The following is a 12518-nucleotide window of genomic DNA, read 5'->3' as shown; positions in this document are numbered from 1 at the left end:
GCTCTCAGGAAGCGGGCAGTACGACAGCGCAGCGCAGCGGGAGAATGGGCCGCATGGAAGTCGGGGGGTTTGACGTCAAGGTCAAAAGCGAAGCGGGAGAACAACACGGCGAATAAAATATGGGTGTAATTTGGTTGAAAGACACGGCTAAGCAGGGTGAGACCGCGATCAAAAGGGAGCTGCTCTCTGGGGCAGATATGGAGGAATGAGGAGGGCGAAGACGAAGAGCCCAAGGAACCGAGCTGATCGCGAGTGACCGCACCAAAATTACAGGACCGTGTATTGTCACCGTTCCTTTCTGCCGGCCGTACCATTCCTCGCAAATTGGGGCTGTTCACCGCCCGGGATCTATCGTTGCAACCATCGCGCTTGAGCAGGGTGAGCTTGCACCAGCAACTAACTATCTTAGAGTAACTCGTGGCACAAGTAGAATTTGCTAAACTGCCTTTCTTTTGGCGTGCTTCAACCTGAGTACCTGAGCCGGAGTTGTTGAGTTTGAGTCCTCATAAAGGCGGTGTATCATGTGGCCCGATCGACGGCCGAGGACAAAAGCGGTAGAGAAAAAAAGAACGGAGAAAAGAATAAATTTCTAGTATAATCGCGCCGGGGCAGAGAACGGCGCCGCGAATTTTTCTTGTTCCCCCATTGCTCAAAATCGACTTTTGAATACCTGTTTATTGATATTGTTCAACATGGGCAAGAAATCAAAGTCCCAAGGGGGAACTCCTGCGGTGTCCAGCACAGGCTCCTCGCTACCATTCTTAGGCGGAAATGCCTCCGTGGATCCTTCATTGGCTTCATTGTTTGAACAGAGTGTGCGTATTTTGACCGGAGTTTAGAGCCGTTTGGTGACATGTCTCTAACAATTGTTCATTAGGCTGGGCCAGTAAAAGTTCCAGAAGTGCCTCGCCTAGGTGCTGCACCGAAGGCTGAGAAAAAGAAGCTTGAAGACAATGACGCTGAGGATATTGAGTCTGAGCTGGACGATGGCTCAGTTTCCGAAGACGAACCTATGGAAGACGCATCACTTTCCGCGGCTGTACAGGCGGTCTCCGAGCCCTCAAGTCGGAAAAGGAAGCGAGCCACCACAGATGACCTTGAAGATTCGTATATGCGTCGCCTAGCCGCAGAGGAGCAGAAGGAACAGAAGAAGCGCCGAGCAGAGCGTCCAGATGTTACGGAAGAGGCCAGCGAGGGCAGTGAAGATGATGCCCCTCAATCTGAAGAAGCCGAGTCGGAGGATGAAGACGAGGATATCCCTAAACATGAAGCTCTAACTGGTGATCGCCAAGACAATGACAAAGATGAACTATCCAAGTCTAATCGCACTGTATTTCTGGGAAATGTTTCCACGAAGGCAATCACCTCAAAGTCGGCGAAGAAGGAATTGATGAAGCACCTTTCGTCATTCCTCTCGGCTCTCCCCGAGTCCACAGGGCCTCACAAAATCGACTCGTTACGCTTCCGATCTACTGCTTTTACCAGTGGCGGCAAAATACCCAAGCGCGCTGCATTTGCTAAGCAGGAGATCCATGATGATACCACGCCCAGCACTAATGCGTACGTTATCTATAGCACACCACAGGCCGCGAACAAAGCACCTGCAGCGTTGAATGGAACAACTGTGTTGGATCGGCACCTGCGTGTCGATAGTGTAGCACATCCCTCCAAGGTCGACCACAAGCGGTGCATTTTCGTCGGCAATCTCGATTTTATCGACAATGAAGCTGGCACCGACGAGGGAGAGAATAAGAAGAAGAAGAATAGGACGCCAGCTGATGTGGAGGAAGGCCTTTGGCGTACATTCAATGCTCACACCAAAGGATCAAAGAGTGGTACCCCCGGTAGAGGCAATGTTGAGTCCGTGCGGGTGGTTCGTGATCGATCTACCCGTGTTGGAAAGGGATTTGCCTATGTTCAATTTTATGATCAAAACTGTGTCGAGGAGGCCCTCCTATTAAATGACAAAAGATACCCCCCGATGTTACCGCGGAAGCTGCGCGTGGTGAGAGCAAAGAAGATTTCAAAGAAGCCTGAAGATAACAAAACCTCGTCTAAGTCACTAGCGGAGGCAGACAGAACACTACATGGCCGTGCCGGAAGGTTGCTCGGAAGGTCAAGTGAGGCGAGGCTGAAGGCCGCCGGCAAGAAGTCTATCTCGCAGAACTCTCTTGTTTTTGAAGGCAACCGCGCAACAGCAGATGGGTCGTCTCGCATTCGTGTACGGACGAAAAGCCGTGGCTCCAAGGCCAAAAAGGATAACCGGAGCAAAAAGCGTGCCGCGGCCTATAAAGCTGCCGGAGGCAAGAAAGCACAAATAGGAAAATAGAGGGTCGTTGATGCTGATTTAGTACTTGTATATCTATGTGGCCAGCAAAAGGATATCAAATGGATTATGATTAGAGCGATTATATCAAATTCCATGGCACTCTCCGTCATCTTCAATATCATTGAGTACGGAGTATATTCGTATTGTTCTTGTTTTGAGACTAGCAGACACTGTGACGTCATCAGCCTCAAGATAAACACGGTTAGTGAAGGCCTCATTGTTTTCTGAATACAAAACATTATAGAAGTTTCGCTAGCTTACTTCTCCTATATCATTTCCCCCACCCTTCAGCTTTCGTTAATTCAAAGATCCCGCCAACAAGTTGCAACTTTGAGGATAGCTCAACTGCTTCAGCTACTAGAAACGCGGGGCAGTGGAGCCGACCTGGTCTATAAAAGCCCAGAGTAAGACGACAGACAAGGGGAAAATAACTATCTAGCTCTCAGCCTTTGACAATTGCCAAGGTAAATCTCCTGTTCAGTTCATCGGGGATCTTGAAAACAACATTCCAAGTCGTTCCCTATTGCGTTTTAATTAAACTGTGCAGTGACACAACTCACAAAGTCGGTGCCTGGAAGCTTACAACAAAACTCAACTAGGCGCCCTATTGAAGAGAGAATTTATCAAACAGAGTTGTCTTGCAACCCTGAATACACGATAATTAGTTGCACGGCTTCTCGGAAGACCACCACTTGTTCGTCTTGGAAACACCTTTCCGGCAAGGCAATGCTTCCCCCTCATATCAACCGTCGGCGCTTCGCTCCTCGAGTAGGATTACCAGATCAGGGCAATCAACCGCCAGATAATGAGCAAGCAGAGGACCAAGGGGATGAGGACCAGTTCTATCCGGGCGTCTTTGATGTTTTGAAAGTTCGACATATTTTGCTCTGGAAGATGAAATCAGACGGACTTCCAGCAGAGGTTGTGGATATGATCATAGACGCTGCCGAGTACTGGCCTTCAAGCAAATTTACGCTGCAGCAGAGGATAATAGTCCAAAAGGATGTGGATCAGGCGGTTCTCTCTACGAATCCTCTATGTTTCGATGAGAAGGTAACGTCGTGCTTCAACTTCCGTTTTCCCCCCGCTCTGGGCTACCATCTAATCAGATGCATACAGACTTTAGATGCCGCTTCGCCCCAGATGCTTCCACATAGGACCATTCACCCATGTCGCAAAATAGTCTTCTCAATTCTGTCTCACGATCAGGGTGGCTACCCTGACGGTACCCCGGATTCGTACCACGGGTCATTCACATGGTTTGATGCAGAGGTGGTCCATAAAGCACATGAACCATCACAGAGAGATGGCATACACCAGCGGATGAATTCTACCGATACGAGCCCTAAGCATTACGCGCCTAATGACCCCCTACTCCTTCCTAGAGATAACGCGCTACAGCGCAACCGTGCTCGAAAACGAAATGCGAAGCGACATACAATCGTCTGGCACCACCTTGACAACTTTGCAGCCGATTCTCCTGAGGCGGCGGACGTTGACCGTGATTCAGGACGAGGACGGGATACCCTAGACGGAAAGCAAGTCCGTGAAATGGAAATTGGAGACTCGATAGTGGTATGGGCACGAGCCCGATTCCCAGGGTGGAAGAATTATGTTGATGGATTAGCAGTACGGGTGTTCTGGGCGATATAGGGTCTGCGGATTAGTAGCGCATTACGTGACTGAATAGGAATCAACCCATATAAGTAATGAGGCATGATAATTTGTCTCTCAGCTACTCCATCCAGTAGTCTATCATCCATAGATCCATATACCCCGGCGTATCGAGAAATGGCATCATCGCTGCCTGAGGCAACGAAAGCACGCAATTTCGCCAAGACCTAGCTTGGGCCTCACTCCGACCCATATTAAAAGGACAGGCTGCGCTCATGTCTTTCGACCTGGAGTTTTCTCTTTTTTGCTCCAGATTTTGCTCTGCCAGTCGCTTAAGTTGGCCAGAAGTGGCTGATTCTGTTCTTTCGAACAAAAATGCGCTCCATCTCCCATATCTCGCTGCGCAGTACCCTCGCTCAACCCTGAGCTCGATCACGATGTGACCTCCGAAGGACCTCCGAAGGCAACCGGCCAGAGAAGGTCGCCCGAGACGAGGAGGGGGAACGACACTGTGGGGCTGCTCGCGCAACAACAGCAAGACCGGTCGTGCTTGCCCTTCGTTTGCTATTTTGAGTCCACAAAGGGGCGAATCACACTCCTCTTGTTCAGTGTGTGAGGCACTAAACATGAGAACGAACGGACTTGGAACAGCAGGTATCTTCGCTGAGAGGCCTGACCGCCGTCAACCGAGCTCTCGCCCGAGAAGCGATTCTGGCCGCCAAACGACGCCGCATCGTCATTCCCTTGTCCTCGCTGCGTCCCGTGTGGTCCTCAGTGGCCTTTGCGAGTCTGCGACCCCTCTTATCGGCCCATATTTGGAGAATGCGCTTTGCTGGTCTCGCACCCCGTGATTGACTATGCGGGCGACTTGTTTCACTTCTGGGCAGCACTCCCCGTCATAAAAGCCCGCCTTTCCCCCCCTTGGCCGTTCTTTGGGCTCTGGACATTCATTTTGAAGTTTTGGCTTTCTCTGCGTAATTTCGCGTAGAATTCGCTTGATTTTTCTCGGCCAATATCTAAATCTTTGGAACCCCCCTGGTCTGGAATTCTTTCGACAACGCCGCTTACACAACGAAATGCTAGGCCCTCCACAGAGATGCGCTGCTGTTGTTGTTGGGGCCGGCCCGGCTGGGTTGGCTGTCGTGGGCACTCTGCTTGAGAAGCAACTCGGAAACATCGTCTGGGTCGACCCTTGTTTCCAGGGCGGCCGTGTAAATCGGAAATATCGTGAAGTCCCAAGGTGAGTGCTTCCCGAATCTGACAGCTGGTGTCTGCCAACGTCAGATGAGGAGCGCTCCTGGCTGACGTAGTTTTTGGAATCAAATAAGCAACACCAAAGTGGCATTGTTCCAAGCGTTTGCAACTGCAGTGCAGCCCTTTCGGTCTGTTATCAATGGCACTCGTATTCCCAATGCTTTCACCACCATGGCCAAGCTTGATCAAGACAAACCCTGCCATCTTCATCATGCGGCGGATGTCGTTCGAGCTTTGACCGATGGAATCGTAAAGATGGAGCAGCTGCATACCTGCCGCGGCCATGTCACCTCTGCCAATCTAGACTACGTTAGTTGAGCCTCATGAGACCGACCTGTGTAGCGGACGGGAAGACCTCAATTTCAGCTTTACTAACGTTAACCTCTTTAGACACGTTCATGGACTGTGCGCATCCAAGAAGCTGACTCCGTCGGTGAAGTTGAAGTCACGGCGTCTCGTTTAATCCTCTGCACTGGATCGTCGCCGACGGAAATCCCTATCCCAGTTCAAGGAGTTAGTGTACCCAGACTCAACCTAGATGTAGTCCTGAAGCCAAGTGAGCTGGCCTCGACTCTTCCTCAAAGCTCGCCATGCACCGTGGCAGTAGTTGGCGCCTCACATAGCGCCATTCTGGCCCTGCTCAACCTCTTCGACCTGGCTCGAACTTCCCACCCCCAGCTTCGCATTAAATGGTTCACCCGCCATTCCCTTCGATATGCAGAATACATGGACGGCTGGATCCTCCGGGACAACACCGGTCTTAAAGGCCGTGCCGCTGATTTCGCCCGTCAACAGCTGGAGGACAATGTACTTGCGACTTCCGAAGCGGGCCGATTCATCACCAAGATCAACTGTGCTGGTGGTCAAAGTAAAGAGGCGGCACAGTATGAGCGCCATCTTCCGTCATGCGCCTATCTCACCCAAGCCATCGGGTATACCCGCGACCCGATCCCAGCGCTATCCATTGACAGGTCGCCCCTTCTATCCGAAGACCTCAAATGGGATTCGAGTTTTGGTGGCTTCACAGACCGCAGTGGTGCAATTATTTCTGGCCTCCACGGCGCGGGCATTGCGTTTCCCGAACGTGTCGTTGACCCCCACGGTAATGTAGAGCATGCCGTGGGATTCTTCAAGTTCATGAAGTTCCTTAAGCGAGTTTCTCCACAATGGGTATAATGGCCCAACATATTCTCTCTTTGTTTTACCTCTTGCGAGTGAGCGTTTCATACCCCAGTACAAGCCAAAGATGGCTTCCTACGTGCCATGACCCTAATCTTCGAATCCATATTACTATAACCGCCGCTGGATAGGCGATGACTAGATGGGGAGAATGCAATCAGTTACTCTAAGTGCTTATACTTCTTCTTTCTTCATAAATACAGCGGTAATCAATCAATGGGCGCCTTACGTAGCCTAACAACGTAGAGTTCGGCTTTCCAATCAAACCTCCCCTTACAGTTGTAGCTGATGGTACCGCCGAACACGAACGGCAAAGCGGACACCCTGTTAAGGCACCAGGTACAGACTCATACTAATCGGCATAGCAAACCATAACTAAGCCAATAATAACAGAAGGGGTTTCACTTCCCCATAACCACATGGGAGCATTGAAACCTTAACCCTATCTAGGCATTCATAATTAAAAATAAAATAAAATAAAATAAAATGGAGTAAAACGCCAGATGCAGCATTTCCAGCAACGCTGCTGCAGACGCGATGGCCAAGAACTGGTCAGTTCGTTCCCCGTGTTCCACCCTGAAGCGCCTAGGAAGGATCACGAAGCAATCCGGGGTGAGCACGCCACCTTCGTATTAACCCAGTTCCCCTCGGTGATCTGCGGAGCTTAAACTTGAGTCAAATTTGATGGAAAAGGGTCCCTGGGATACTGGTGTAGTCCCAGAGGTTATTTTACGTGTTTTGAGGTCTTGCATATTGCCGAGCTTGGGGTCCGTTGCACTACAGCCCAACGTGCTAACTAATCGCAGCACCGAGTGTACGTAGTCAGTGCCACCTTAGCTACCACTAGTAGACCACCTGCGGGGTTTGTATGTCCGATTCCCTTCCTACGTTTGATCGAATGGTAACCAACTGACAGGGGTCAAAGTGACGTCGCATACTCATTATTGAATACATATATACATAATGCATGCAAGACAAAGCCTAAGCCCAAACAAAACAAAGAGGTAATATGCTCGGGTAGTTTAAATCAAATCAAGTTGCCGCAATTTCACTCACGACGATAAAAATCGTATCCAATCACTTCTACATGAAGAAAACCATTACAGTCCCATGCACATCCCATACATCAACAGACGAAGAAGGGTAGAAAGGAAAAAAGAAAAAGAGAAGAAAGAAAAAAAAAGGTGCTCAACGAACACACGTGAGAAAGTAATGTTTGATAGTGCTTGCCACAAAGACTATAATTGAAGCGAGGAGCAATCCCTAGCCCCATGGGGTATCCGCCACCTTAAACGAGAGCAGCAACGCCCAGGGCAAGCGCCAACAGGCCACCAGACACGCGGTTAGCCATGCCGGCGTTGTCACCATCGTCAACCGAGGGAATAGAGGAAGAGGGGCTGCTGCTGGGGCTCTCGGTGCTGGAAGATGAAGACTCAGTAGAGGTGGTGCTGGCGGGAGTCTCGCTAGGGGATTCAGAAGAAGTGCTTGTCGGAGTCGGGGACGCGCTGGAAGAAGACTCGGTGGTCGTAGACGTGGAGGTGGTGGTGTCGGTGCTAGTGCTGGAGCTGGAGGTCTCTGTGGTGGTAGTCTCCGGAGTTGGTGTAGCAGACTCAGACTCAGACGCAGTAGTAGCAGCCGCAGCACCTTGGACAGAGAATTGAGGGAGATAGTTAGAAGAGTCCGGGTCTGAGTCGCTGACAATCTCGACAGTGTAATCTCCATGCTCAGCGATGTCCTTCGGGACACTCCATGTGTAGCTTCCCGAGTTGGCAATGTTCGCTATGTCTAGTCAGCCCACATCCACCCTAAATGGGGCAAGTAGATATTGCAGAATACTCACAGGCAATAACAGTGCCAGTGGAGGAGTCGAATACATCACCGCGCTGGAGCCTGAGAGTTACAGTTCCCTCAGTGGAGGGAGCCCACTTCAGGGTAGTCGACTCGCCAGCAGTGAATTCATATCCATCCTTGGGGATGTTGAAGGCATTCTCACGCGCAGCGGCGAGAGTGGCAACAGCACTGAGGGCGAGGAAGAATACGGAACGCATTGTGAAAGGTGTATTGTAGTCTCTAACAAAAGAGGCTATAAAGTGTCTCAGGTGCGGCGGAGCCTAGTGGACTGGGTAATTCGTATTGTATAACGAGATGCGGGGATTAAAATGTAAGGTGAAGTAAGAATCCAAGGATTATGAAAGAAAGATCGAATGCAAATTCAAAAGAAAGGAGTGTAGAGGGTCAGAAGAGGCAATCAAAAGGAAGGACTTGCTCGACTATTTGAGCAGAAATGGCGATCAAGAGGGAAGAAAGGAAAGGCTGCGGCGAGGCGTTGGGGAAAGGAAAAGGAGAGACTTGAAGAGGCGACGGAACGCTCGTCCGCCATCGGGGGAGGCGAGTTTCCCAAATTTGACTCCTTCCAGTTAGCAGCCTTCGCTCGCACAGACTAGCAGGCTTTGCGCCAGGAACGGACTGCAGAGTCTCCGGTCCACATGCAAAGTCCCAGCGGGCTAACTGCTTTCCGCTAGGCCCTCCAATTTGTGCAAGGAGTAACAACATTGAAGACCGTAATAAAGCATTTCTGGTTGTTTGGCGAATGACAATACAGAGGAACGATCCCAGTCTCTGGCCATAATGGGACTCATTCCGGACTCCCCTGCCGCCTGGAGAAACAACCACCGTAACCGCTCTAGACGTATCTCCCGGACTCTCCACCCATGTCAAGTGTATCCATGATTCGGCAAATCAACATCCGCTAGCACCCACTTAGCATGGAGAGAACAAGATTTAGCCCGCCCGCGATAAAGATAGCACCGAGCTATCGCTCGATGGCTCGACAAATTGGCCTAGGCCCATTCAAGAGTGGCGAAGCATTAAAAATAATTGGAATTGGATATCCTCACGAAGCCGCTCCTCGCTGGCCATCGGCATCGATGCTCATGTGCCATGGCTCGTGGTTGGGTGGCGGTCCGGGCCAGAGAGTTTCTTAGCACAGGCCGCCGGGCAACAGGAGGAGCCAAACACGTTCCGCGGTTGCCATTACTCGTACCATTGATGGTGTCGAAGCAGACCTTTTGACTCTTACGGGGCTGACAATGTATGGGCCACTTCTAGGGCGGGGGGGAATTGAATGCTGATGGTGGTCAGACAAACAAAGATGGAGCCGAGGAGGGCAGATTGCAGAAGACCGCGAAGACAGCGAAGACACGGAGATCACGAGGGGAAGCAGCGTGACCCGCAAATCGTAATTATAACCGGCGTAACGGGGTTTCATTGACACAAGATATCACAGTGATCTTGGCAGGACTAAGGGAAACGCTAATTTGGCTAAAATAACCATTCTGGAGAAATTCCTGATAAGCGGCCCAATCGACGAATCGCGGTGTAACTGGAATTAGGATCGGATGCTCTGAGATTAACAGGGCCCGGCCAGGTGGACCAGAGCCAGAGGCTGATATGCAATCACATATGGCCGAAAACCCGGGATGGTGATCAATGTCTCACAAATGCAGGTCCCTGGATACCTTATTTCTTGCAGTCTGGGGCAACGTCTCTGGTGACTTGAGACATCACTGGTCATTCGTCGCAACTCGCAAGTTGACAGCAGCTTTCTCTCTACGACTATGCGAGGGGGGCTCGGCGATTACTCAACTGACGGAGTGCCGGCGATTTTGTGAACGGCCCCATGTATCGGCCTGGAATTTGATGAAGCCGCTGTGGGGGCGTTGGATGTGATCAAAATAAAATATACTACACTACTAATACTACTGATAATATACGATCGATGAAGCCGGGAAAATGCCGGGATTTCATCTATCATCCCCCAACTGACCATTTTCAGTGCGATCTCAAACGCCACTGGCGCTGTTCGCCGTGGAGTCCAGAAGAGATACATCCGTTTGAGCCGCGGGTTCATCAAGGAGCCCGTTCTCGCCTAACCAAAGAATTGTTTCCATGAATTTCCAATTTTCATCTTCTTTCTGACGATCAAGAAGCTAAAGAGCGGTCGGATTAGCCGAGTTCGGATTCCAGAATAGCATCGGAAACATCGCTGGATCTTGTAGCTTGACACTTACCGCTTGTAGCAGACCCTTTCGCCCCTTGCTCTCCACGGGCTTCGCTTTCGTCGCACGTTCCGACTTTTCGTGCACGAACTTACACCCCTTCCCTCGAGGGCAACGGCCACTGCGAGCGAAATGTCGACATAATTGCTTCTTTTCGTCTCGAGCGGGCGGCGGGACACGTTCTGGTCCCTCAAGGCGCGAAGTTGCTTGCTCTGGCGCAGAATCATCATTGTCGCCATCAGAGTCCGACGATGACAGGTCGGATCCGCTTGAAGATGTCCAATCGCTATCGTCGGTATTCGAGTCCGAGTCGCTAATGGTACCTTCATCGTATGCCGTCGAAAGATCTCGGTTCTCCGTTTGTAGTTGAGCTCGATGAGCATCTTTGGCGTGGCTACCTTGACTTTCAGACTCCAGTCCTCGATCTTCATCCACTTCCTGAATACTAGGTTTTGGCACTGCATTTGGTTGCGAGGATACTTCTTGTGACCCTTCAAGCTTGCGGATGCGTTCGGCGTCGGCCTCTGCTTGTGCTATTCGTTTCTCCTCCTTCAGCAGTTTCCGCCGCAGCTTTTCAGCCTTTAGCTTGGATTTTGCGGCTGCATTGGCGGGATCTATCGAATCTCGAGGCTGTTCTGTTTGACCATGCTTGTCTTGATCCTTCTTCCCATGTGCCATCGCTAGTCTACGCGCTTCCTTCTGTTGCCGCTGCGCTTCTTCCTTTGCTTTCTTTTCCTTCTTTGCGTCCTCGATGGCCTTTTTCCTCTCCTCGATCCTGGCTTGAGTGGGGAAGCGCTTCTTGCGTTCCTCGATCCAAGCTGCAATGTCTGCAGAGCTTTGTAATTTAGACGTCCGTCCTCTATAGGTAACTTGCAAAGCGGCACTCGCAGCCGCACCGCCCGCAGCCAGCCTTGATTCTTCGTCGGCGTCATCTTCTTCTTCACTTGATTCGTGCTCTTCCGCTTTCGGTGTTAACCCTAGTTGGTTATGTTTTCTCTTCTTCTTTTTTGGCTTCCGGGTAGTATCCGCTGGCGCTGGCGGTTTCGAAGGTAGAGGGTTTCCGAAGCTGGGTACCGGTGGGGGTGCCGGAACACGTGGAGCAGTCGCTTGGGATTTTCCAAACGCTGATATGTGATCACGCTTGTTAACATGCTTGCCTGATGTGCTCTGATGATTGTATGAATTGTTCTGACGGGCACCACGTTGGTTCGGACGTTGTACTCCAGCAAAAGACCCTGACTGTCCGGTATTCTGAAACCCCCAATGTACGGGCGGAACCATAATCGTGGGTGAGGCAGACGATGTAGCTTGCATAGGAGTCTGGTTGTACACATGTGGCTGTTGCGTGCTCGACGTTGCATATGAAGCATCGTAAGAGGGTTGACGTTGGTAGGGTGTCCCATGGACCGAAGAATGCGTGTAATGTGATGCAGAGACGAATGAATTTCCGCTCACTGGGTTCTGGAAATTTTGCGTCGGTTGCTGCGTATACTGCGGTGCTGAGATGCTCGTCTGCTGGTTGGGTACATGTTGAGTTGGATACCCTAAGTAATTCATGGACCCATATCCGCTAGCAGTTGCTGGATAACCACCAGAGCGGTTGGCATCAGTGGACATAAAGCTGCCTCCTCTACCTCCTCCTCCTCCTCCTCTATTCCCAAACCCTCTTCCACGGCCTCTAAAGTTTCCGCCACCTCCTCCACGACCGCCCCGTTGGCCGTGGTGATTTTGGCCATAGGGTGTGTAAGCAGTGTTATGAGGATACTGTTGCTGCGGCTGATGCTGTTGCAAAGGAGGGGGAGGAGGAGGGGGAGGGAAAGAGAATCCCTGAGGGTTCATTGCGGGAAGATCTCGGTCGACCTTCAAAAACAGAGAACATGAACCCCATCCTCACAACATTTCGACGGCGGCGACCAAGCTCTGTAGCTTCAAAAGTTCCCATCAAAGTTTCCACATGGAGCGGGTCAGAAGCGGCAAGTTCGCCCGTTCCGAGCTGGGAGCTGGACCGGTCACGTGTTGGGCCTGACAGCCAAAAAAAAAATCCGGCGGATCCTCTGCCTGCGATTGGCTGGAGGGCATGGGAT

The 12518-nt window shown here is 51.0% G+C and overlaps 5 protein-coding genes across 5 annotated transcripts; 3 read left to right on the top strand and 2 right to left on the bottom strand.

Moving 5' to 3' along the window:
• Positions 1-692: 692 nt before the first annotated feature.
• Positions 693-2329, top strand: nop12 (rRNA-processing protein NOP12; the record flags this gene model as incomplete). Its single annotated transcript, XM_040814210.1, has 2 exons — positions 693-815; positions 878-2329. 2 exons carry the CDS (start codon positions 693-695, stop codon positions 2327-2329), a joined length of 1575 nt encoding a protein of 524 aa, XP_040663535.1.
• A 246-nt stretch (positions 2330-2575) lies between these two features.
• On the top strand, positions 2576-4147 carry ASPVEDRAFT_37199 (uncharacterized protein). Its single transcript, XM_040811415.1, has 3 exons — positions 2576-2793; positions 2929-3382; positions 3449-4147. Exons 2-3 carry the CDS (start codon positions 3056-3058, stop codon positions 3980-3982), a joined length of 861 nt encoding a protein of 286 aa, XP_040663534.1. The 5' UTR covers positions 2576-2793; positions 2929-3055; the 3' UTR covers positions 3983-4147.
• A 648-nt stretch (positions 4148-4795) lies between these two features.
• Positions 4796-6598, top strand: ASPVEDRAFT_427988 (uncharacterized protein). Its single transcript, XM_040812665.1, has 3 exons — positions 4796-5183; positions 5260-5506; positions 5588-6598. The coding sequence occupies exons 1-3, from the start codon at positions 5020-5022 to the stop codon at positions 6371-6373; spliced, it is 1197 nt and encodes a 398-aa protein (XP_040663533.1). The 5' UTR covers positions 4796-5019; the 3' UTR covers positions 6374-6598.
• A 1066-nt stretch (positions 6599-7664) lies between these two features.
• On the bottom strand, positions 7665-8424 carry ASPVEDRAFT_79459 (GPI anchored serine-threonine rich family protein; the record flags this gene model as incomplete). The annotated part of the gene is made up of 2 exons (XM_040816694.1): positions 7665-8155; positions 8217-8424. The coding sequence occupies 2 exons, from the start codon at positions 8422-8424 to the stop codon at positions 7665-7667; spliced, it is 699 nt and encodes a 232-aa protein (XP_040663532.1).
• A 1296-nt stretch (positions 8425-9720) lies between these two features.
• On the bottom strand, positions 9721-12474 carry ASPVEDRAFT_184879 (CCCH zinc finger protein). Its single transcript, XM_040808932.1, has 3 exons — positions 10881-12474; positions 10447-10781; positions 9721-10365 (listed from the first exon to the last, which is right to left on the bottom strand). Exons 1-3 carry the CDS (start codon positions 12271-12273, stop codon positions 10219-10221), a joined length of 1875 nt encoding a protein of 624 aa, XP_040663531.1. The 5' UTR covers positions 12274-12474; the 3' UTR covers positions 9721-10218.
• Positions 12475-12518: the final 44 nt, after the last annotated feature.

The sequence above is a fragment of the Aspergillus versicolor genome, assembly GCF_001890125.1.
Source record: "Aspergillus versicolor CBS 583.65 unplaced genomic scaffold ASPVEscaffold_2, whole genome shotgun sequence".
Taxonomy (NCBI): domain Eukaryota; kingdom Fungi; phylum Ascomycota; class Eurotiomycetes; order Eurotiales; family Aspergillaceae; genus Aspergillus; species Aspergillus versicolor.
The sequence above is the reverse complement of the archived record's forward strand: the minus strand, read 5'-3'. Positions and strand labels throughout refer to the sequence as shown.